Source organism: Chanodichthys erythropterus, chromosome 4 (assembly GCF_024489055.1).
Source record: "Chanodichthys erythropterus isolate Z2021 chromosome 4, ASM2448905v1, whole genome shotgun sequence".
NCBI classification, from domain to species: Eukaryota; Metazoa; Chordata; class Actinopteri; order Cypriniformes; family Xenocyprididae; genus Chanodichthys; species Chanodichthys erythropterus.
In genome coordinates, this window is record NC_090224.1 from 5,624,658 (window position 1) to 5,650,738 (window position 26,081).

Consider the following 26,081-nt stretch of genomic DNA (forward strand, 5'->3'; position numbering starts at 1 on the left):
TAAGAAGGAGGAAACAATGGAGTTTGAGACTCACATGTCATTTCCATGTACTGAACTCTTATTCAACAATGCCACGGCAAATTCAGTTTTTAATTCTAGGGCACCGTTAAAATGATTAAAGGTTGGATTTTTGTAGATTTTTTTAAATAAAAGATTAAAAGTATTAACAATTCAGATTTATTTTCACAGCCTTCTTTGTTCATATTTACCAAGGGTATGAATAATTTTGAGCACAACTGTATATATATATATATATATATATATATATATATATATATATATATATACACATAACTTCTTATGTAAATAATGTTTTTTGTGCACCTTTAATTGCACATTCACATATAGTAATATAATTTGGCTATTTATCTTTTCCCACTCTTTCATATACTTTGGTACATTTAAATCATCACAAGTTCACTAGAGTTCAGACAGGAATCAGAACAATTATTAACTTGAAACTAGTCTATTAGTCTAGTCTGTCTATCTATCTACCTGTCTGTCTTTGATTTATATAAACATCAACATAACACTTAGTAAATAATTTACATAGTAGGCTATACTATTTTTTTTATTAATACATTATATATGTTGATCTATTACATACATTTACACATCAGAACAAATAGCTATAAGCATTAAAACATTGTGAAGATACAGTATTGGTAACAAAGTTACCAATATCTTGGTAACTGTTCTTGGTAACAAAGAGTAACTTACATATTGGTAGATACAGGTGTGCCTACATTTAAAAATATATATATGTTCAATATATGCTCATGTTAAAATTCTACTCTGAACAAATTAATTTTCTTGAGTATGTATGGAATTCATATAATTATCATGCCACTGAGTAGATATTCTACCATAACAGATACTTGTAAACATGCTTTGTGTCAGATTTTCTTGACTTTTAATTTGTTGTTGTTTCTTGTTCAAATTATAGCATATGTAGGTTGTGCTTGGAAAATGTGCTTGAGTAAAAAAACACTTACAAAAACAAGCCTGTCATGCAAATGTAAAAATAAAGTATTATTTCATACATGGCTTTCTATTCATCAGTGCATTTGTACAGATATAATGGTAAAAAAAAAAAAAAAAAAAAGATGACACATATAAGAAACATATATACACTCTAACGTGAGGACACACACATGCGGAAGGGAGCAGGAGCATATGTGAACCATATCTCGCCCTCCAAACTGGGTTCCTCTCCTGGACATTTGGAGATGGTGAATTGCTGCAGCATGGAGGTGAAGAATAAGAAGAGCTCCTGACGAGCCAGCTGCTCTCCCAAACATGCTCTCTTACCTGTAAACAAAATATTTAATACTGACCCAAAATCAATGAAAAGAATTAAATATAATCAAATCTCTTTTTAAAAAGATATATCAGGTGGTGTGTTTACAAAACATTACCTGCTGAAAATGGTATGAAGGCATCTCTCTTCCGAAACTGGCCATTTTCATCCAGGAAGTGTCCTGGGTTAAAGGTTTCTGGGGTTTCCCATTCATTTGGATCATGCAGGACTGAAGACAGGTTTGTTGTCATAGAGGTGCCCTAATAAAGAGATAATAAAAACTTTACTACTCTAGATCTAGACTAGATCCCTAAAGAGATAAGAAAAGAAAAATGAAAAGAAAAGAATTTATACCTTAGGAATGAAGTATTCCCCTAATATTGTGTCTTTAACAGCTTGTTTAGGGAATCCCAGTGGAACAACATTCCCAAATCTTTGAATCTCATGGATAACAGCATCAGTGTAGGGCATATTAACTCTGTCAGCCAAGCAGGGTTGACGCGACTGTCCAATCACCTTGTCTATCTCTTCCTGGACCTTTTCTAAAAGGGAAATATAAGCAGGGTGTGATTTGCCAGGGGGGAATAAATATCCCTGCTTCTGCTGAATTATTTGTATCCCCAGTGGAGATAAAATGTATCCCCCCTCAAAAGTAATCATTGCTACTTCAACAACAGACCATATAAAATATATAAAATAAATAAATACATTATCTTATCGAAGATATACATGTTCAAAAACAATAAAATCAGAACTGTCATTGCTTCGCTATTGTGATGAGAGATGACACATGCAGTGCCATCTCTTTTAAGTTACGAATATGATCCTGAAAGCTTTAAATGAAGAACCATGATTACTCCTGCTCTGAAAAAACAGAAAAGTACACTCACTCTGTATTTCTGGGAACTTGATCATAAAAAGCAGACCCCAGCGCAATGTTGTAGTTGCGGTCTCCGTCCCGGCCTCAATCAGATCTAGACAAGTCACAACTAACCCTTCTATGTTAAAACCAGCCTCAGGGTCACTCTTTTTCTGGAAAAATTGGGAATCAGTAGAAAAATGTGCAAAAAATATGCATTAACATTAGCTCTTCACAGGCATGACACTCTCTTTTCAAAATAGTGTCTTAGGTTGGCAATATCAAAACAAAGATTACCCTTTTTACTCAAAGTATTTCAAAAGCATGATAAAAGAAAATCCCAATTTAGTTACTGTACCTTTTCCATCTCAGTCAGGTAGCTGTCTATAAAGTCACGAGGGTTTAAAGGGTCCCAGTCCTCTCTGTGTTTAATAATTTCTCCTCTCAGGAAGTCTTTGATCTTCTTATAGTTGGAAAAAATGGTCTGGTGGGGGCCAGGTAAATATTCCAAGAGCCGAGGGCACACATTATACAGCTGTAAAAGATGATATAGTGGATGATGGAAATAGACTTTTAATTATAATTAACTAGGTAATTAGAAAATTAAAGTTGTGTCTTATCATGAACTAGTACCTGTGCTCTTGGAGAACCTGCTAACTGAATGCATTCAGTGTCAAGACGCAGAATTCTTTGGTAACATTCATCATGATAGTCAAAGCGTTGTCCAAATATCAAGCAGGAGATGATATTGGAAACAGCACTGTTTAAGGTAACCAAGGGGTTGAAAGGTTCTATTTGAGAGAAAACAGTAATGTTTAAGTATATGTAATTATTTGGCAAGTTCTTTCAAATTAATTTAGAATTCAGATAATACCCTTTTCTGCCCTAAATGCATCACAAAGGTAGACGCACTCTTGTTGGATCCTAAGCTCAAAACTTTTCTTCCCCTCTCCAAAGGCCCGCAAATGGGAGACAGCAAATTTCCTATGCATCCGCCACAAGTATCCATTACTCAGTATCGTACCTTCATAATATGAAAGAACGAAAGGATTTCAATAATTAAAAAAGTACTGTTTATTAGCAAATAATGTTATGAATATCGACTAGTGAAACATTTTTAAGACCTTTTTAAGAAAAAAGGTCATAATGGTCAGTGTACTTACCTATTCCCTTAAACACTTTATGAAACAGTGGGACATTTGGACGGTCAACAAAACTGTCAATCTGTGTAACGAGGGCCTCCTTTACCATTTTATATCCAGACACGATTATCAATTTATCACTGCCCACTCTTAGGCTGAACACCTTCCCGTAGACTTCAACCAACTGAAATAAAAATAAAAAAAAACAATAAAATAAAATAGAATTTGACAGACATGCAAATTCATGCCATTACATCAAACATTTATTTACATGCAATTAATTTTACATAATTTGCTCCTACCTTATCCATGTTCTTAAAATCTATCTCAGTGAAGACATTTCCCAGAAATGGTAGAGGCCGTGGTCCTGGAGGGAACCTGGATGGATTCCTATATTTGATAATATCTACAAGAAGCAGTAAAACAAAACTTAAAATGATCCAGCATTTAAAATCAAAGTATTGATATATGAAGTGCAGGATCATGATGGTAAAGAAATAGGCACGTTCCTTTTGTCAAAGAATATCAACGTTTTGGAGTCTGTATAAATGCTTGTGGTCTTGAAACAGGATCGTCGTTCGGGCGATGAAACTGGTGGTGGACCACACAAGGCCCCTCCCTTTAGACGGTGATTACACCCTCTCCGTGGTTGGGACGGCCCTGCTGAGAAAAGTAAACATTAGAGGAAAAGAGTGGAGACTGGAGAGAGATAACAAATTCTGAAAAACAATTGTATGTCGGTTTTTATCCTCTGAAAACATGCTAGGCATGGCGTCTATCAAGCTATTAATTAATTTCATGTCTTATTCAGTACCTGTTGCAAACTCCAAACATCTACTCGTTTAGTGAAGGGGGCGTGTTAGTTCAGTAGAACGAGCCAATAAAAATGTTCATTTACAGCTCGCGCTATAATGCTATTTGCTCGCGCTAGTGTCAGTCATTAAAGGCAGAAAATCAGTCACGCGCTTCAAAAGAGAGATTTGACTTCGGTGAAAGAAGTGCATGGATGTGGCGATTCGTTTGCCTTAAATATATATTTTTTAAATTACTGGCTCGCTCTCTCTGAATGTTTATTTTCAGACCATGTTTTTTTTTTTTTTGTCGTAGTAAACGAGAGTAAACCAGGAAGTAAACAACTTTAAGTCGCAGTTACGTTTCACAGTGCAGAATAAAGGCGATAAAAGCGTGAAAATGGTTTTGGAGAACATTTTGTTGTCTTTAGCCTCAATGCATTGGACAGATGCAGGGATTGTGCTACTGTTGTTCATCCTTTTTCTTCTGATCTCAGACCAGCTGAGAAACAGGAAGCCAAGAAACTATCCCCCCGGACCCACACCTCTCCCCTGTGTTGGGAATGTTTTTAACCTGGATGCTAAGCAACCTCATATTCATTTAACTAAGGTAATTTACGGCCCCTTAACCCTCTGGTATTGTTCATTTAGGGGTCACACTTGGGTTGTTCACGGTCAAAAGTAAAATCAATGTAATATATTTTTGTTCAATAATGTTTTTCCTCTTTTTTTTTTTTTTTTTTTTTTTGTATTTTGATTTAATTTCATGGTACTAATTAATATTTATGCAATAGTAATGATGAAAATTTTCCCATTAAAAAAATACAAATTAATAATATTTACTCTTATATATTAGTATATATAATCTAATATTTAATTACTTTTCAATTAAAGCAGTATTTCATGTTAAAATAGAGGCAATGCCTTTAAAATCCCATTTTTTTGAAGGCAGATTAGTGTCATCTGCTGGGAGTAAAAAAACAACTCTAATGTCAAGGTTTAAAGGTGCTAAAGAGGATCTTTTCGTTGACTGAGAAACCAAAGACTGTTAGTGAGTTTTTGAAATGAGTGCATGTGTAACAACAGCCCTCCTCCTTCACAGCTCATTTCGAGGGAACGCCTCCCAAAACTCGTGCACGAGCTGTGTCGTGTTTGTGGATTCATTATGTCGGACTCACCGCAGGTAACTCATCTGCAGTTGTTACTCCTGTCTCCTGACAAAAACATTGCATGTTTGTAAGTGTGGAAAGTTACTGGAGCGCGCAGCCTCGCACTGTCTCGGACAAGGAACGTCATGGCAGTGATTGACAAGCCAGAGGGCCAATCGTTTACGCGATGATCGTGTAAACGATTGGCTGATGTTTTTAAGGCCCTACCTCGTGCACAGATGATGTATATTAGTATTATTCCTTTCAGTGCACCTAATAAATAGTCTTTCATCAGTTAGTAAAGACAGTTTCAAGTAATATTGCAAAAATGTATAAAACAAAACATCCTCTTTAGCACCTTTAACCAATAGATTCCTATATCTCTATATAAATTCTCTAGTGATTTTTAGATGTGAATACTTATTTTTAGACATAAATACTTTTTTTTTTATTAAGTTGGATATATAGTTAGACATTCTCAAAGACAACTTTTTGTAAAGGTTTAGATTTTCCTTTGAAATGTTGCTTTGAAGTGTCAGTTTTTGCATTCATTTTAATACAGTCAAACATGAACACAGAGAAAGACATTTTGTTACATATAACACCAAAATGTGTCTTTTTTGCACTCTTGATATTTTAGAGTGTCATTCCTTAAAAGATTGGTCCACTTTAAAATAAACTTTTCCTGATAATTTACTCATCCCCATGTCATCCAAAGAAATTAAGGTTTTTGATGAAAACATTCCAGGATTATTCTCCTTATAATGGACTTTAATGGCCTCCAGATGGTTGAAGGTCAAAATTACAGTTTCAGTGCAGCTTCAAAGGGCTTTAAACGATACCAGACGAGGAATAAAGGTCATATCGCCTTGAACGTACTTCCCGTTTCCACATTCTTCAAAACGCTTAGGCTGTATGTCCTACTCCTTCCCTATCCTACTTACGGAAAAAAACGAAACTGGCGCCGCGTTTGTTCTGTAAGTAGAATAGGGAAGGCACAGGACATACAGCATAAGCGTTTTGAAGAATGCGGAAACGGGAAGTACGTTCAAGGCGATATTTTGTGTTTATAAAGCATAAACGGTTGTATTTTTTCGAAAATGACCGATAGTTTCGCTAGATAAGACCCTTATTCCTCATCTGGTATCGTTTAAAGCCCTTTGAAGCTGCACTGAAACTGTAATTCTGACCTTCAACCATCTGGAGGCCATTGAGGTCCACTATATGGAGAAAATTCCTGGAATGTTTTCATCAAAAACCTTAATTTCTTTTTGATTGACGAAAGAAAGACTTGAACATCTTGGATGACATGGTGAATTATTAAATTATCAGGAAAAGTTTATTTTAAAGTGGACTAATCCATTAATTGCTGTGCACTTTTTCTGCATAGTGTCTAATTTATAGATTGTAGATTGAAGTAGTGATTTTTAAAATTTCAAAACATTTTTTTTTTTTTTTCAGTCTTAAATGACTGAACAACACCAGAGGGTTAATGTTCGAAGTCTGTATAATGTCTGCATAATTTCAAACCAGGTCTGATATCTTAAGCCATCTAACCCTGTTTATTTTTTATAATTTTTGTTTCTCTCCAGTTGTCAGACCACTATGGCAACATTTTCAGCTTGCGTCTGGGAAGCTTAAACACTGTTGTTGTGAATAGCTACAACATGGTCAAGACAGCTCTTGTTGATCAAGCAGACATTTTCACAGGCCGCCCAACCAATGATGTGCTCAAAAAAATAATCAAGTGCCAAGGTATACATAAATGTTGGGGAGAAGACTTCAAATAACATTATGTCTCTAAATATCACATCTTTCATATTGTGTAATGTCTGGCAACAGGTGTAACCTTCAATAATGGCTACAGCTGGAAGCAACAGAGGCGTTTCACTCTTAGTACTCTTAAATTCTTCGGTGTGGGAAAGAGGAGCCTGGAATTCATCATCATGGAAGAGTACAAATTTCTGCACAAGACTATCATGGATACCAATGGTAAAGTACACTAGCAGCATTGCTGCGATAATAAGAGTCATAACATTACTTATATTTAGGTTTACCATGCTTGTTTGTTAAGAGCAGAATTTTGCATTGCACTTATATTTATTAGGCATCATTGTTGTAAACATCTAATCTTGAATATTACACATAACCCTCTGGTGGTTTTCATTTTGAATTTTTGAATGGTACGATGAAGGTGACTTTATGGCACTTTTTATATGAACACAGAAATTGTGGATATGATTCAAAAAGGATAAATGGGCTTGAAAAAATAAGACTTGTGATCACAATGGTCAAAAATAAGCTCCATATAAAATGAACGGGAAACAATTTTTGGGGTACATCTTATCAATGCCTTTGATAATGTGTAAATATTTAAATCCAGTTGCAAATATATATAAAACGAGAGAGTCATCTATATTTTTATAATACTATTTATTTTAATGCTGCATAATTTAGCGGTGAATATTGTCTTATACCATGAAACCCCCTAAAAATACCAAAAATTAGAAAATATAATTGAAACAAAAAATTAATATATATATATTACAAGAATATTACAAGTTTGACCCCTAAGTGAGGAATACCAGAGGGTTAAGGACACAAGATGTAAGTACCAAAATATCATAGAGAATTCCAGGTGGACTATTTTGACAAGCAGGCAACCACCTAGCAACAACTTGCATATTAACATACCAAAAACTAAAGTAAAAGAATGTTAAAATCTAATTTGAAACTGAAACCAGCTTCACCTGTTGTGTATTTTGTTAGGCCTGCCATTCGATCCTCATTACTTTATTAACAATGCTGTCTCCAACATCATCTGCTCCATGGTGTTTGGCCGGAGGTTTGAGTACACTGACCAGAGGTTTCTGAACCTGCTCAGTCTGATGTCTAAAGCCCTTAAGCTACAAACTTCCGTGTGGATACAGGTAATACACTGATCATTCCGACGATGAGATGTGGTGGAGATATGCTGGAATGTCTCCTGAATTGCCACTAAAGGTGGCGATAAAGGTGCCTGCCCAAGCTGATCTGCTACTTGTCTATTATAGCTTTACAGTGTTTTCCCTTGTGTTATGGACCTCCTCCCAGGACCTCATAAAGACCTGTTTTCCTGCTTCCATCAAGTTTGTGCTTTTATTAGGGAAGAGGTGGACAAGCATTATGCAGACTGGGACCCCTCTTCACCCAGAGATTTTATTGACTGCTATCTTACTGAGATCCAGAAGGTACTATTATTCTTTATCACAGCAATTTTGAAGAAAATATGACTGTTTTTAAAAGCCTATCATGTTTTTGTTAATAAACAGAGCATATTTGGTAAACATGAAGTAATATTCCACTTGGTTTATCCGTCATATCTACCCTGTGTTGGTTATAATGTCTCTCTTCTTTATAGAGGAAAGATGATCTGGAAGCAGGATTTCATGAAGAGGGTCTGCAATATGCTGTACTAGATTTGTTTGTGGCTGGAACTGAGACCACATCTACCACTTTACTGTGGGCCTTTGTATACATGATGAAATACCCAGAAATCCAAGGTAAAATGCTCCGGATTACAAGTCAACTGTAAATTCAGTTTTGTCCATGCTTGGAAAAAAGTGCAAAATACAGACACATCATAGGCTGATAAGGATCATAAGCTAATTAGACTAACATAATTTACCTCTGTAGTTAAATATGTTTGATGCATCTTATGGAATTTTGGCATCAAATGTCTCATTCACATGTACAGAAAAAGTCCAGGCAGAAATAGACAAAGTTGTTGGACAGTCGCGTCGACCCAACATAGATGACCGACACAACATGCCGTACACTGACGCCGTTATCCATGAAGTCCAGAGAATGAGCAATGTTGTGCCCCTTAGTGTGCCAAGAATGACTAATGAAGACACAATATTGGGAGGATATTTAATTCCAAAGGTGAGATGAATGACAAAACTTGGTAAAATTTTATAACATTGACACGATTTGTTTTTTAAGTTGTTGAAAAGCTGACTTTTCAACCCAACCCTTGTGTAGTTTTAATGTATTTGTTTTATTTTATTTATCCTCAGCTGTTGACATGGCATTCAATTTTCTACCCACCTAGCAATTTTACATAATATGCATCATGGGATAGTTTATGTTGGTCCTTAGATGATGTCAATTTGTCTTTTTTACTCTACATTAAGGGTACACAGATCATTCCTAACCTGACCTCAGTACTGTTTGAGCAGACCAAGTGGAAGACTCCACATTCATTTGACCCACAGAATTTTCTGAACACTCAAGGCGAGTTTGAAAAACCTGAAGCCTTTATTCCTTTCTCAGTAGGTAAGCAGGTGTTTTGTCTATATAAACATTTATAAACATATTTTACATAAAATTTCACAATTTTGCATATACGTTAAGTGTTAAATCATTGATTTGAGATTTATTTTTCACAATACTAACCCACTGCATGTATACAGTATAAAGACATTTGTATTTATTTCATCCTCCCAAGGAAAACGATCTTGTCCAGGAGAATCGCTTGCCCGTATGGAGCTCTTTCTCTTCTTCACATCCTTTCTACAGTCCTTCACTCTGTCTCCTCCAGAGGGAACTCAAACAAGCTTGGACTTTAAATTTGGAATGACACTTTCACCAAAGCCATTTAGAATAAGTTTCACTCCTCGCTGATTAATATATATTTTACACCACATTTAATTTTTTTTTTTCAAAATAGAATTACACTGTTTCTGAGGTTGTTTAAAATGATCTATAACCTAATAAAACTACAGCTTCTAGTAGATCAAATAAAGTTGGTAACCTTTTTAAAATCTCTCATTTATCTATTTGAAACTACACTATCAAAAGATGAAATGTTTAAAAAGCAAGTAAAATAAGTAATATAATAAAAATGTTTTAATATTATAATATAATATTTTAAAATATTATAATATTAAAAAAAATATAAGTGTTGGATATCAGATGTTAAATATGCAAAGTTCATCAGAGTTGTAGAAACTTGGTGGTGTGTCTGATTAAAACACTGGAAAAAGTACCAGTACCAGTCTTTAATTTAATGAGTTCAGGATGCTTAAGTCTGGAATACTTTGAACGACCCAAAGCACATGATACATGGAACAAATTCACATGACAGATGTTAAGAGAAGGGACAGGATTAGGATGGGATGAACAGGATGGTCTTTAGTCACTACAAAGCATACAAAAAGTTAAATCAGACTCATGCAAACAATTCATCAATAAACATTAACAATATATATTCAATCCAAGATAATTATTAAATCCAATCCAAATAATTCAAATAAACAAATCCAAACCATACAATTGTCAAAAACAAACTTACTTAACACATCCCAAGGAAAGGACTCAAAGGACATGGTTGGGTGTCCATTCAAACACGCAAAAAATTTGATGTTTATCTGCTTACCCCCAGGGCATCCAAGATGTAGGTGGCTTTGTTTCTTCAGTTGAAGACAAATGATGATTTTTAACTCCAACAGTCTGTCAGTCATATAATGCATGTCAATGGTAACAAAATCTATGAGAGTAAAAAAAATATGCACAGACAAATCCAAATTAAACCCTCTGGCTCGTCACGACACATTGATGTCCTAAGACACGATTGGTTTGTCCGAATAGCAGAACAGTACAGTATATAATTTTTTACCTCTAATACACCACTATGTCCAACTGCCGCTCTGGTGTAGTTTAAAGGTGCCCTAGATTCAAAAATTGAAATTACCTCAGCATAGTTAAATAACAAGAGTTCAGTAAATGGAACATACAGTGAGTCTCAAACACCATTGTTTCCTCCTTCTTATATAAACCTCATTTATTTAAAAGACCTGTTACGTGTTATCGGGGTGTACGCCCCCAATATTTGCATATGCCAGCCCATGTTCCCAACATTATGAAAAGCATTAGACAAGGGCAGAACGTCTGGATGTGCACAGCTGAATCATCAGACTAGGTAAACAAGCAAGAACAATAGCAAAAAATGGCAGATGGAGCAATAATAACTGACATGATTCATGATAACATGATATTTTTAGTTATATTTGTAAATTGTCTTTCTAAATGTTTCGTTAGCATGTTGCTAATGTACTGTTAAATGTGGTTAAAGTTACCATTGTTTCTTACTGTATTCACGAAGACAAGAGAGCCGTCGCTATTTTCATTTTTAAACACTTGCAGTCTGTATAATTCATAAACACAACTTCATTCTTTATAAATCTCTCCAACAGTGTAGCATTAGCTGTTAGCCACGGAGCACAGCCTCAAACTCATTCAGAATCAAATGTAAACATCAAAATAAACACTGTACTTACACGATTAGACATGCTGCATGACAAACACTTTTTAAAGATCCATTTTGAGGGTTATATTAGCTGTTTGAACTTTTTTATATGTTGTTTAAAGCAAGCACGAGCTCTTGGGGCATAGAGCACCAGATTTAACACCCTGAATCGGCTCATTTCTTATATTACATTTAAAAAAAAAAAAGTTCTAGGGCACCTTTAAACATGGTATAGTACAACAGTTGTTATACAAATGGAAGTAAACCACTAAAAAAACTTGGCTTTATTACATCAAAACTTAATTTTATTTTGTTACTTTTCGTAAGGGCAGCTTTACAAATAAAAAGGACACATACAAAGATCTTGTTCACATACCTCAGCTGGATGTGGAAAAACCAAAGTCACAGCTGATGGTTTAAGCTGTACGTGATCCTCTCCTGGGTATGTAAAATCATTGGGAAAAATGATCGCTGCAGACCCTCAACAACTTTAGTATGTTAATGAGCGTGTTGATATCCAGCTGAAGAGCAATCAACCATGACTTCAGGTGAGCAGGCTCAGAAGTTGGGAATATGTGGAAAGTCACCACTCCCGATTGAGTTCGCGCGAGAGAACATAATCTTTTTTTTTTTTTTTCAAGTCGGTTTGAACAATTCGGATAAGCGCAAGTACATACCATTTTGATTAGCTGTCGTACCTACAATGTTTGTGCACTGTGTAAACAATGAGTGACGTATACGCGCGAGAGATCACTTCTGCCTCTTGTCTTAACTACGCCAGAGCGCTCATGGCAGCTGGACATAGTGGTGTATTAGAGGTAAATTACTGTTCGGTTTCTCACACAAACTGATCGTTTCGTGTCTTAGGACATCAATGTGTTGTCACGAGCCGCAGGGTTTAATTTGGATTTGTCTGTGCAGGTTTTTTTTACTCTCATAGATTTTGTTACAATTGATATGCATTATAAGACTGACAGATGGCAACGGTTGGAGTTAAAAATCATCATTTGTGTTCTACTGAAGAAACAAAGTCACCTACATCTTGGATGCCATGGGGGTAAGCAGATAAAAATCAAATTTTCATTTTTGGGTGAACTATCCCTTTAAGATTCTTGACAGTTATCATAGAACATGATCTGAAATGGGAAAACTGTTTAGACTTTTGCTCTGATGGTGCTCAGACCATGGCAGGAAGAAGAAAAGGACTATAGGAACTTTGAAATTCATAAAAAAAGTCACTCCAAAAGCGTAATGGACACACTGTTATTCACAGGGAGGCACTCGCATCAAAGCAGCTCAGCCCCTGAAAGTGCAAATGTTCTCTGCACTTTGTGAGGAGATGGGAGCTAATATACAGCTGTGTTATTATGGCTGCATTTTGGGAAGAGGAACGCATGTGTGATGCTGCAGGCAAGCAGGCAACAATTTCCGATGAAACTGGCCTATCTTAGCGAAGTATGTGGAAAGCTGAACAAATTAAATCTTCAACTTCAGAGACTGACAAGCACCTACCTCACCTAGCAGACAAGATCACTGCATTCATCTGAAAGCTCGAGGTATGGGGTAGGCACCTTGATCAAGGAAATACTGATGCCTTTGAGAATCTGAGTGAAATTGCTGAAACCAGTACTTCTGGAGCCACCACAGTGATCCCATGTATCAAACAGCACATCTCTACATTTACAGAATTGTTTCAAAAATACTTTAAAATGTCTGGGGGACTGAAATATTACCGAATCCCAGGAATGACGTTACTATATTTGTAAAATTATAGATTTTTCAATATCTGCAGATTTAGAGGTTCAACTGCTGAGCACCGACTGGTCCAGATTTGATTATATTGTTTGCTACTGCATAGTCTATATGGCAACATAAGATCAATTATTTTAACTCCAATTTAAATTCACTATGTTCTGAACTTATTGCAAAACATTCACTGTAAAAAGCCCTTCAAGGGTGTTGTCTGTAGGAATTAATTTTAAAAAGTATGTTTCTTCCAATAAATTGATTCCCTTTTCTTTTTGAATTAATTTAAGTTTTACATAAGTAAAAAGTGTGAATGTTTTTGTAACTTATTATTACCTATCAAAAAATGATTTTACTGAACTTCACAATAAATTACTTCTACAAAACTTTATTTAAGTGTTTATATCCAAAGTAAAACGTCACGACCCGCCCAGGCCCCCACATGCTGCAGCAGAACAACGAGATCGTTAATGGTCGTTGTCACCTGTACCGGACCAGTTTCGGATTTCTGTGGTGTTTTTGAGGGCTTTATACAACGTGCAACCGAAGTAAGTAACTATTTACACTGCATAAAGTTAGGTTTTAGCCGAATGAGCACGCATTTATTGCACTATAAAATGTAATAGCGTCGCCCGGTTTCAGACAGTAACGTTTGTCAGTTTTGCAGGCGCCGCATGAGGCCTTACCGAAGGTCTTGACATTAACATTAAAAGTTACGTTAACTGCTAGGTTTGTAGTTACTGTTGTCCCTGCATGATTGAAAAAGATGAGGACATAATATATTCCTGGCGTCTCTCTGCAACGTGGTATCATGAAAATATGTATAACGTTACGTGTGTGTTGCTCTCTCCTCGAGAGGAGAGCAGCTGTTTATGGACCTAGTACATTTTAACATGGTTTTATCAGTTTTTTTAAATGCTTTAACTTAATCTGTTGATATATTTGTTTGAAATATTTTGAAACCATTTGCTCAAGTAAAAAGATTAAATATTTATTTTGCATCAATGATCCTGATATTTTCATAAATAAACTCTTCTTTCATTTGTGTTGCTTCTTCAGAAGACCATCAGATCTACTGGGAGGAGGAGTTCATGGAGTAGGTAAGCTCTTTAGTAGGTAGAATTGAGGTAAATGTTTGAGGTTTGTTGTTATCTGTCATTTAGAGGAATTAAGGTAACCAAAAGTCAGTTATTGAGAGTCGAAAAAAAAAAAAAAATCATCCCTTTCTATTTTTTAATGACAGATGGGATGGCCTTGTAAATTATGCAGCACTGTTGTACCAGCGAAGACTGATATTCTAAAACATTATAGACTGCATCATGGGACTTTTGGACACAGCCATGCCTTGCCTTGTATACATATAGACTGCCCATGCTCTTTTAAAAACTGGAGTAGCTTCCGCTGTCACTTATCACGACAACATCCAGCAGTTGACTCACTTAACTCACCTCAAGTAACTATTTTCTTTACCTGCCCATTATGTCAAAAATCTGGATTCCCTAGCGAAAAGGAGTTTTTTGAACACATTAGCCATCATCTGAAGAATAATGAGACTGTAAAGTGTGTTTTTGCAGGGTGCGATCACCAAACAAATGTGTATGGGACTTTTGCGACACACAAACACAGGAAGCATACGCCACATACTTCACAAGATTTCAAACCAGGCATTATTTGTGAAAGGCCGTTAACTGAACAGGAGGAGTCACTTGTTTTTGAAGCCTCTGAAGAGGATGATGATCACAATGATACCAATTATCAAGTCTCTTGCTCAGATGCTCACTATGAAGAGGATGATGGAAGCAATGTGGTTGTAGAGTACATAGCATCCCTCCTTTTGAAATTAGAAAGTGTTCATAATGTTTCAATTCGGTGCATTGATGAACTGGTAGATGATCTTCACTTCATAGCAAGTTCTGCATCCATAACTGCAATAAGAGATATTGTTGTTTCCCACTTAAAGAAAAATAATTGTACGATTGCTGAAACGTTTGTAACATCTCTAGTGGAAGAACTGTGCAAATCAAATCCACTAAGCACAGCACTTAGTGCTGGTGGTCCTCTTTCATCATCATTTAGAAGGCGACAGTATTATAAAGAGAAATTTGAAGTTGTTGAGCCCGTTGAATACATCCTTGAACCAAATGAAAAGAGAAGTTTCCAGTATATCCCAATTCTCCAGTCCTTAGTTCAGATTTTGGGTAAAGAAAATCTTAGAGAAAAAGTTCTGCGTAAAGAACAGGACCAGTTGTCATCTCTTCAATATGGATCATATCGTGATGGTACCGTCTATAAAGAGAATTCCTTTTATTCTGAAGAGCTAAGAATTGCACTTGTGCTGTATGTAGATGACTTTGAAATTTGTAACCCACTGGGAACATCAAGAAAAAAGCATAAAATCACAGCTGTATACTGGGTCTTTGGCAACATCCCTCATTCATCGCGATCCACTCTTAACTCCGTATACTTGGCCCTTTTATGCAAAGCAGTTGACATCAAAAGATTTGGCTACGCTGAAGTGCTTGCTCCTTTGTTAAAAGACATTGCTATTTTGGAGCGTGATGGTGTCTACATTTCCAGTGTTGGACAACATGTTAAAGGCTCTGTGTTTTCTGTAGTCGCTGATAACCTTGGGGCACATTCAATTTGTGGACTTGTGGAAAATTTTTGTGGACCATTCATTTGTAGATTTTGTCTTGGAGAGCGATCAGAATTTCAAAGTAAGGAAGTGAGGTCAGGTGCATTTCCTGCTCGGACCAAAGAGAATCATGCCACTCATTTATTGACTGTTAAAGAAAATCCTGCTTTGACACACTGTTACGGTGTAAAAAATGCTTGCCCACTTACTGAAAATCTGAGCTATTTCCACTGTGTGACTGGCTATCCACCCGATATATTGCACGACATTTTTGAAGGCATCGTTCCCTTGGAATTGGGTCTGTGCTTCAGTGTTTTTTTCTCAAAGAAATATTTCACTTTCAGTGAACTTAACAGTGCCATCACACAATTTCCGTATAAATGGGCTGACAAAACTGATTGTCCTCAGCCATTGCCTACAACCTTTTCCTCAAAAAAGAAGATTGGAGGAAACGCACATGAAAATTGGGCCCTCATACGACTGCTGCCATTCATCATTGGACACAGAATACCTTTAAATGATCCAGCCTGGCTTCTACTCATGTCTTTAAAAGACATAATTGAACTTGTTGTTGCCCCAGTCCACAACAAAGAAAGTGTTGCATATCTTGACTCAAAAATTTCAGAACACCGACACCGATTCCAAGAAGTATTTCCTAATGAAGGGTTAATCCCAAAGCACCACTTCTTAGAACACTATCCTGCATTAATAAATGCTTTTGGACCTGTGATTGCTTTCTGGACAATGAGGTTTGAAGCGAAACACAGCCAATTTAAGCAGATTGTGAGACATACTGGCAACTTTAAGAACATTCTCCTTTCTCTGGCCACAAAGCATCAGCTTATGATAAGTCACCACCTGCATTCCACAACAGTTGTGCCTGCTCTGAGTGTTGTAAGAGTCACGTCAGTGCCATTAGATGTCCTGCATGTAAATGTTCAGGAATCAATCAAGCATCTGTTTCCTTGTCAGTCTCAAGTACAGCTGGCTGATACAGTCACCTTCCATGGAACAAGGTACTCAAAAGGCATGATCGTGGCCTATGGTTGTACTGCTGGTCTTCCTGATTTTGCTGAGATTGTTCAAATTGCCCTTTTTGGGGAAAAGGTGCATTTTATTGTGAAAACACTCATGTCCTGGTATGATGAACACTATCGTGGATTTCATCTTGAGAAGACCGATCACATAACTCTTGTTGAACAACAAAACCTTAGTGATGTTTGTCCTCTGTCAGCTTATATTGTTGCAGGAAAGCTCATGGTGACATTAAAGCGCCACATCTGTCTCCAGTGTTGAGTATGACTTTGTATAACATATTTGTTTCTTCTGTCTTTCTAGACATGGAACCAACAGTCAGATTCCGGGTCCTCATTGATCACGAGGTCAAAAAACTTACACTCAACAGTGGCATACCCTCAACTGTGGATGAATTGGTTGCAGCCATAAAAGAACAATTTGCCATCACCACAGAAATCAGTCTTCAGTACAAAGATGAAGAGTTTGATGACTTTTTCACCCTAACGACCACAAAGGAACTCAAAGATAAAGACACACTAAAAGTAGTGTGTGTTCCACTAAACATAACACTGACCCTTGTTCACCAGGAAAGCCCCCCTGATACCTCCAGTGTGTACTCTTTATCCGAATCTGTGACACACTCTGACGCCTCAGATGATACTGTGATTCTGTCTCCTTCACCCTCTGAAAGGCAAAATCCATGGCCTGCTGTATTTCCAATTCCAACTTTCTCACACAATACTGAGCTGGCTTTGAGTCAAGGTAATGAGATTTATTTAAGAGATGGCACCCTACTGACATCACCCAGTGTCAAAGCGGATATCTTGGAGCGCCTGGCAGAGGCCATGTTTTGCTACACAGCGTACCCCAATGATGCCCAGAGGTCTGCAGTAGCACAGGCACTAATAGAAAAGCATCCCTGTTTGAAGGAGCCTGGATCTTTTAATGGTATTTATGGGTGGCAACAAAGCCTGAAATACAAATGTGGAAACTATCGTACCAAACGTAAAGCATTGGGAAGCCCTGAACTTCTGATAAACTCAATGAAATACAAGATGGGAGATGACAGAAAACCCGCTAAAAACATCAAGAAACCGAAGAGGGCAGAAGTGAATTACCTGCCTCAGCACCCTTCTGGTGAAACAGACAGCAGCCTTGAGAATGTGAGGCTTGACTTAATAGAAGCCAGCAAGAAAAGGGACGTCAAAAGCATAAATGACATGATGGCCAGGACATATAGCTGGAGAAGAATGGAAGTGGTTGTCCAGTCCCCAGATGTGGCAAAATTTAAAGAAAGATGGCCTGCCCTCTTTGAACCATTCCAGGTAAATGATTTATCACTGACATGGTGCTAAATGGTGCTTTAAAAAAGGCAAATAATAGTGAACAAGGTTGTTTATGTGATGGTAGACACACTTTTTGCTGAAAACATACTGAAGACCCACCCCACATATTTTATTGAGTATTGGATTGCATAAAAATGAAAGGTTGCCAATTCTTTACACATCTTGAGTGTTCCAAATAACAGTCAAACAATTGATGTATTACAGATAAATGAAGAATTCCGAAGGTGTGCTGCAGTTCCACTAGAATCGGTGTTTATGTCCCAGCTGGACAAGTACACTCCAAAACTTCTCGACCTGTTTAGTGTGAAGGGTGGAGCGGTTGGTCAACGCATCAAGAACTTGTTAATGGAACTGATACAGGTGAGGCAAAAGTGGTAATAATGTTGCAGTGGCATATTAATACAATAAGTACTTTATTCTCTTGTCTTGCCTAATTGGGTGAATATTGCAAAAAAAAAATCATTTTTGTTTACAGCTCCTAATTAATTTTAAGGTTAAATATTAAAAAAAAAAAAAAATTATATATACAGTACAGTCCAAAAGTTTGGAACCACTAAGATTTTTAATGTTTTTAAAAGAAGTTTCGTCTGCTCACCAAGGCTACATTTATTTAATTAAAAATACAGTAAAAAACAGTAATATTGTGAAATATTATTACAATTTAAAATAACTGTGTACTATTTAAATATATTTGACAAAGTAATTTATTCCTGTGATGAAAAGCTGAATTTTCAGCATCGTTACTCCAGTCTTCAGTGTCACATGATCCTTCAGAAATCATTCTGATATGATGATTTGATGCTCAAGAAACATTTATGATTATTTTCAATGTTGAAAACAGTTGTGTACTTTTTTTTTCAGGATTCCTTGATGAATAGAAAGTTCAAAAGAACAGCATTTATCTGAAATACAAAGCTTCTGTAGCATTATACACTACCGTTCAAAAGTTTGGGGTCAGTAAGAATTTTTATTTTTATTTTTTTGAAAAGAAATTAAAGAAATTAATACTTTTATTCAGCAAGGATGCATTTAATCAATCAAAAGTGGCAGTAAAGACATTTGTAATGTTACAAAAGATTAGATTTCAGATAAACACTGTTCTTTTGAACTTTCTATTCATCAAATAATCCTGAAAAAAAAATATTGTACACAAATATTTTGTACAATTGTACACATTAAATGTTTCTTGAGCAGCAGATCAGCATATTAGAATGATTTCTGAAGGATCATGTGACACTGAAGACTGGAGTAATGATGCTGAAAATTCAGCTTTGCATCACAGGAATAAATTACTTTGTGAAATATATTCAAATAGAAAACAGTTATTTTAAATTGTAATAATATTTCAATATTACTGTTTTTTACTGTATTTTTAATTAAATAAATGTAGCCTTTGTGAGCAGACGAAACTTATTTTAAAAACATTAAAAATCTTAGTGGTTCCAAACTTTTGGACTGTACTGTATGCTCTGTTGAATAGGTAGTACAGACCCACACTGTTAATGGCATTGTATGTTTGTAGTTATATTGCCTGCAGGATTCAATTTTTCATGATTCACTGATCAACTATAGGATCCAAGTACCTCTGTGGTGAAGAAGAGAGACGTGACTCTGAGATGCCTCATTGAATACATGGGAGAGAGTGGGCAAGAGCTCATCTCTGACTACTATGTAAGTATTGTTTAAAAAGCATAGTTCAACTTTTTTTTTTCCTTAGATATCTTATGTTTGTCTGAGTTTAGTACGGAGCTAGAGTTGGGGATTGGTTAGCTTGTCTTAGAACAAATACTATAATTTGGTGGAATTGGTTAGTCTGGCTCTGTCAAAAGTTCAAAAACACGCCTACAAACAGCCAGATGTATGTTCAGGAACCAGTGGTCCAACGTTAACCTTTTGGTCTTCCAGTGGCTAGTAGACTTGATTTAAAATATTTTATAATTTATTTTAAAAATATATCATATTTTTCAACTGCAGCTTCACAGAAGTAAAATCCTTGTTTTACATTAATGCAGGAGTCATAATCATCTGATGATATAACTGTAAGAGTGGCAATTTCAGATACTTTTACTTAACCAGCTGAACCCCTCTCCCCTTTAAGGATTTAGGTTTTGGAGGTGACTTGTGTATGTGATGTTGTTTAGCCGGTTTGTTGTGGCTAGTGAGTCTCTACTGAAAGTTGTACTATGAAGCCAGTTCAACAGGCCATGCTTTCTATGCAAGAGGTGGCTTGACCAAACTTAAAGGGATAGTTCACCCAAAAATGAAAATTTGATGTTTATCTGCTTACCCCCAGGGCATCCAAGATGTAGGTGACTTTGTTTCTTTAGTAGAACACAAATGATGATTTTTAACTCCAACCGTTGCCGTCTGTTAGTCGTATAATGCAAGTCAGCGGGAAATTTGACTATAAGAGTAAATAAAACTTGCTTAGACAAATCCAAATTAAACCCTGCGGCTCGTGATGACACATTGATGTCCTAAGACAAGAAACGATCGGTTTGTGCGAGAAACCGAACAGTATTTATATCATTTTTTACCTCTAATACACCACTATGTCCAACTGCATTCATCACTCGCTTAGTGAGGTCTGATCGCGCTCTGACAGCGGCAGTGATGTCTAGCACTCATTGAAGTATATGCGCGAGACATCACTGCCGTTGTCAGAGCGCGATCAGACATCACGAATCGAGTGATGAATGCAGTTGGACATAGTGGTGTTTTAGAGGTAAATTATATAAATACTGTTCGGTTTCTCGCACAAACCGATCGTTTCGTGTCTTAAGACATCAATGTGTCGTCATGAGCCACAGGGTTTAATTTGGATTTGTCTGTCGTGTTTTATTTACTCTTACAGTCAAAGTTCCCGCTGACTTGCATTATACCACTGACAGACGGCAGCGGTTGGAGTTAAAAATCATCATTTGTGTTCTACTGAAGAAACAAAGTCACCTACATCTTGGATGCGCTGTGGGTAAGCAGATAAACATCAAATTTTCATTTTTGGGTGAACTATCCCTTTAAAACCTTTTGTGAACTTTTAATGTGTGATTTTATTGAAGGCTTTTGAAGATCGTTCTCTGTTGCCACTTATTGTTCCGTTTATGTCTCACACAGGGAAAAACGGAGAGCAGTGTCCACGAGGACTTGAAAATGCACAATATGCAGATATATGTCTGCCGTGAACCAGATGCAGTGGGCATCATCATTGAGGGAATCCCAGTGCTTACTGATCTTGGAAATCTGGCCAGGGCATGTTGCCTGCTTCTGGGGATGACATATGCTCTGAACCTGCAGTATCCACCACAACTCTGCAAAACATTTGAGGTGTTCCAAAGACACTTTGTGGGACTTGACACACTGCGCCCAAAGCCTTCCTCCCGATTCATGACACTAAAAAACAAACTTCTGAGTTAGTTGGTCAAATGCCAGCCTCACACTCATAAATGGCAATCTTGTTGTGTTTTTCAGAGTTTTTCAGAAGATTGTTCTGGATGTTTAATTGTTATTTGGCTGCCGTTCAGAAGTTCTGTTATAAAAACCATTTTATGGTAAAAATGTTTTAATACATACTAAGATATACTGTACTGTGCACTTACGGATTGAAGCTGAAGTCAGTTCTTTCGTGTCAAATGCCGTGATCCGGCTTCCCTGTGTTTTATTTTAATATCCTTGTAAGGATATATGTAAGATGCTTTTGTTTTGTTTTTTTGTTTGATGTTTTCTTTGCTTCACCACTCTTGCTCGGTGGGCAGTTTAACTGAGAACAACGTGGTGGTCAAGCACAGACTTCTTCAGTTCCTGGATAAGCCTCCAGCTGCTGGGCACTTGAGCTGAAGTCAGTTCTGTTATGTCAAATGCTGAGGTCAGAGGCCTTTTATTTCACTGTCAAATGTTTTAGTAGAATATGGCACAGATTGTACTTAAAACGTGTTCTTGTATTAGTTTATTATGTTTTAATACATATGAAAAGGTACCGTACTGTACTGTGCACTAAAGTCAGTCCTTTGATGTAAATCGCTCAGGTCAAGAGTCACTGTATTTTAATGTCAGTGTTAAGAGTACACAGATTGCACTTTGAAGGTGTTCTATGCTGCACTTAAAGATGGTCAGAAGTTTCTGTAATTTTTAATGTTAAAATGTTTACATTGCCATTATTGTGTTACATTAACCTTAAAATTGATTACAGAAAATTAGTGCACCCAATTGTTTGTACATGGCAGCTGTTATACAGTAATAAACGTTGGAAACAAATATCTCTCTTTCCTTATTTATTAAAGTTATGGCAATGCTAACTAATTATTTCAAGTGGATTGAAGAAATAATTTGTCTAAATTAATGAGAGTAAATTAATTAATTTAAAATCAAAATGTTTAATTTTATTTTAAATGTTACTTATTTTAACTAAGTATGATTTGGTCAATATGCTACTCTTTGTCACAATGGTTAAACTCAAATGTTTTGCTTTATCTTGTAGACTCTACTTCATTTTTTAGCTTGGAGTAAAATACATAATATTGATTTTTACCAACTCAAAATACCAAGAAGTTCACTAAACTTACAAAAAGTAGTTGGAAAATGTTGCCTTAATTTTTTTGAGTTGAATCTAAGCAACAGTTTTTACAGTGTTCCATTGAAATTAATTTCATGTGTGTTGCTTGTTTTAGCGTGTCACTGCACACAATTCATATGGCTGGGGACAGTGAGTGGACCCCAGTTTAAAATCCAAGTTGGGCTCCACACCCTCCGGTGAAGAGAAAGTAAAGCACTGCAGCAGAGAGGAGAAAAACAGGAACAGCTCCATTCGTGCCAGCTGCTCCCCAAGACACACTCTCTTTCCTGAAAATCAGGGAAAATGACGTGTAATCATAATAAGTGTCTTTTTTATGGGGGGCTTGTACAGCATTGTCAATGTATATATTTGGATTACTTTTGTGGAAACAGAGTTTGCCTATACCTAGAGAAAAAGGTAAAAAGGCGTCTCTCCTCCTGAAATTGCCCTCAACATCCAAGAAGTGACCCGGATTAAAAGAGCGAGGCGTCTCCCACTCCGACTCATCAAACAGCACTGATGTCAAACTGCCGGTCACTATTGTGCCCTGCAGAACAACAAGAGCCTTAACAAGAGTAAAATTATACACACAACTCTTCCTGTGCTTAAACTAATAGGTTCTGTTTAAAGTCCACATTCTTATAGTGCTTTAAACATCACTAAGCCCACCTTTGGGATAGAGTATTGTCCTATCTGAGTATCTTTCACAGCAGCCCGGACCACATTTATTGGGATAATATTTCCAATCCTCTGTATCTCATGAATGACAGCATTGGTGAAGGGCATGTTGTCCCTGTCTGATAAAGATGGCTGCCGTGACCCTCCCACAACACGATCAATCTCCTCCTGAACTTTGACTGAAGATACACAATTGAGAAAGAATGTGTACTTCCTTTAATGTGCATATGAATGCCATTTCTCACATAATCGCTCACCCTGTATCTCAGGATATTTGATCATGTAGAGAAGACCCCAGTACAGAGTGGTGGAGGTGGTCTCAGTTCCCGCTACAAACAGATCCAGAGTACAGATGCACAAGTTCTCCACATCAAACCCAGCAGCTGTGTCGTCCTTAAGCTAAACAGCACGAATGAGAGGCATTTCAATTCAATAGCCATACATTATTATTACCAGAGCATTCCCGTACCAGCACACTTACTGACTCCTCCTCAGAAAAGGTCTTACTTTTTCCATCTCAGCAAGGAAGCAGACAATGTAGTCTCGAGGATTTGATGGATCATAATCCACTTTGTGTACATTCACCTTCTCTCGAACAAAGCCAATCACTTCTTTCCACACAGCAATAATTTTCTTGTGTGGTCCAGGCAGTCGCCGCATGAGCCATGGGAACATGTTATAAAGCTAAAAAAATCAAAACAAAAAGTAGATGAGCAATGAAAGAAAGTAAAGTTAACTTGTTAAAATGAGAATGTGTACTTGAGCCCAGATGCTTCCTTCCAGATATAAAGCTTCATTGATGTTCTTCAACATAGACTGGAAGTCATGGTCACTGTACTCAAATCGATTACCAAACACAAGCACACAGATCACATTTGAGACAGCGTTGTTAAGCAGAAAGCGAGGGTCATATGGTCGACCTGAAACAGTAGTTGTAAATCTCAATAATTGTCAATTATTTTCAGTCAACAAACCTCAGTAAATACCTTGTTCATTTGAAATGGCTTCATTCAGAAAGCAACACTCAAGACAGATGGATGGCTCTAAACTTTTCTTTCCCAATCCGAAGTTTCGAAGAGTTGAGAGTGCAAATCTCCTCTGATGCTTCCATTTATAGCCATTGGCAACAATTAAACCTGTTCACAAAACAGACCCTTTACAGTAAATAGATTACTGACAATTTATGGTGAAATGTTAAAAATTAACATTCTGATATTAAACTGACCTCTGTCTCCAATGATGTCATTAAATAAAGGTAATATGGGTCAATCAGCGAGGTTATCACCCTGTTGTGTATAGACCTCCTTTACTAGTTTATATCCATCCAACACAACCATTCTTGGTCCAAAAATTCTTAGGCTGAAAATCTTGCCGTATTTTTCTGCAAACTGAAACATATCAACATACCTTAGAAATAATAGTAGGTTTGTGACAAACTATAAAAGACCAAAGTTCAGCTGCATTTTCCAACATTATAAAAAAAAAAAAATCTAAACAAACATTCATTAATTCAGACATGTGTTAGTGATGTGTTAGTGTAGGCCTATTAGGCTGTGTTATGTATCCTGATTGACTTTATGATTAGTTAAATCAGTTTTGCACATGCATCATTAACCATTTCAGACAGTACAGGACAGCTTCTGTCTCGTTCACTTCACGTCTGTGGGCGTTATGCACAGCTCAGTGTGGCCCAGGCACGGCGCCAGGATTCCAGTTTTGGATGGGCCAGACCAATTGTGGGTGGGCCTTAAATTAAAAACTTTATCCAATCACTGCTTAACCTAATAAAAAAATATTGACTAATATAGCCTACTGTTATATTATCTGTGCGTATACATAATATAGATTTTAATAGCTTGATGCTCTTTAAATATTTTGTTGCATTGTTAAAAGTTTCGGTGCATAGGACAGACCTATCCGCGATCGCTCTCCATGGTTCTGACCAATCTCCATTACGCATGAAACGCATCATACCTGGGCTGCGTTCCCGATAACATCGTCTCTTAGCGCGCTACGAAGACTCTTAAGGTATAACTTAACTAAAGGAATACTACCACTAAAGGTATATCATTGCTAGGCATCTTTAGGGCTATCATCCACTCGCGAGGCATAGGCGCTGAAAGGCAGAGGCGGTGGCGCCCTCCTAGCAACGGTGCTGTTTTTGGTAAACATGATTTTGACGACTTCATTAAGTTTTGTTTTATAGAAAACTCTTTTTAAAAGATATTCGTTTTGTATAAATTTTATCTTAATTTTGATCAATGTTTTATCAATCAATTGCCCGTATTTAATAAAAAAGAAGCAAATATATAGCAGACAATGTAATAACCTTAGTGTAATTGACAGAATTACTAAAAAATATTTTGCTACCTAAAAGTTAAAGATTTTTTTGTGTCATGCATGCATTCATGCCCATTTCCCTCATATTAAATATCAAACGCATGTGGACTGAAATTTTTTCCAATGTCTGGACTCCTTTATTAATGGAGTATATAAACAGACGTTTCAATATATTGGAATTAAATGCATTTTCTGAGAATTTATATTTAAACTTTTTACTGCAAATGTCGAAATGCGCGCT

General features: G+C 36.6%; 4 protein-coding genes across 5 annotated transcripts; 2 read left to right on the forward strand and 2 right to left on the reverse strand.

Moving 5' to 3' along the window:
* Positions 1 to 561: 561 nt before the first annotated feature.
* On the reverse strand, positions 562 to 3,951 carry LOC137018937 (cytochrome P450 2J2-like). The gene is made up of 9 exons (XM_067383784.1): positions 3,604 to 3,951; positions 3,323 to 3,485; positions 3,034 to 3,183; positions 2,793 to 2,950; positions 2,518 to 2,694; positions 2,191 to 2,332; positions 1,655 to 1,842; positions 1,419 to 1,560; positions 562 to 1,311 (listed from the first exon to the last, which is right to left on the reverse strand). The coding sequence occupies exons 1-9, from the start codon at positions 3,784 to 3,786 to the stop codon at positions 1,136 to 1,138; spliced, it is 1,479 nt and encodes a 492-aa protein (XP_067239885.1). The 5' UTR covers positions 3,787 to 3,951; the 3' UTR covers positions 562 to 1,135.
* A 311-nt stretch (positions 3,952 to 4,262) lies between these two features.
* Positions 4,263 to 9,998, forward strand: cyp2v1 (cytochrome P450, family 2, subfamily V, polypeptide 1). Of its 2 annotated transcripts, none has more exons than XM_067383781.1 (9): positions 4,263 to 4,702; positions 6,833 to 6,995; positions 7,083 to 7,232; positions 8,010 to 8,170; positions 8,294 to 8,470; positions 8,641 to 8,782; positions 8,977 to 9,164; positions 9,416 to 9,557; positions 9,730 to 9,998. In XM_067383781.1, exons 1-9 carry the CDS (start codon positions 4,493 to 4,495, stop codon positions 9,903 to 9,905), a joined length of 1,509 nt encoding a protein of 502 aa, XP_067239882.1. In that variant the 5' UTR covers positions 4,263 to 4,492; the 3' UTR covers positions 9,906 to 9,998. The 2 variants fall into 2 exon arrangements, with proteins under 2 accessions (XP_067239882.1, XP_067239883.1); XM_067383782.1 differs by having other exon boundaries at positions 9,416 to 9,553.
* A 7,252-nt stretch (positions 9,999 to 17,250) lies between these two features.
* Positions 17,251 to 22,333, forward strand: LOC137018812 (uncharacterized). The gene is made up of 4 exons (XM_067383532.1): positions 17,251 to 18,252; positions 18,478 to 18,633; positions 19,846 to 19,944; positions 21,388 to 22,333. Exons 1-4 carry the CDS (start codon positions 17,251 to 17,253, stop codon positions 21,685 to 21,687), a joined length of 1,557 nt encoding a protein of 518 aa, XP_067239633.1. The 3' UTR covers positions 21,688 to 22,333.
* Positions 22,334 to 22,933: 600 nt separating this feature from the next.
* On the reverse strand, positions 22,934 to 24,897 carry LOC137018370 (cytochrome P450 2J2-like). The gene is given in 8 exon segments (XM_067382975.1): positions 22,934 to 23,109; positions 23,228 to 23,369; positions 23,492 to 23,679; positions 23,758 to 23,899; positions 24,008 to 24,184; positions 24,260 to 24,420; positions 24,487 to 24,636; positions 24,726 to 24,897. Coding segments are annotated over 8 exon segments (1,308 nt in total).
* Between the last annotated feature and the right edge of the window lie 1,184 nt (positions 24,898 to 26,081).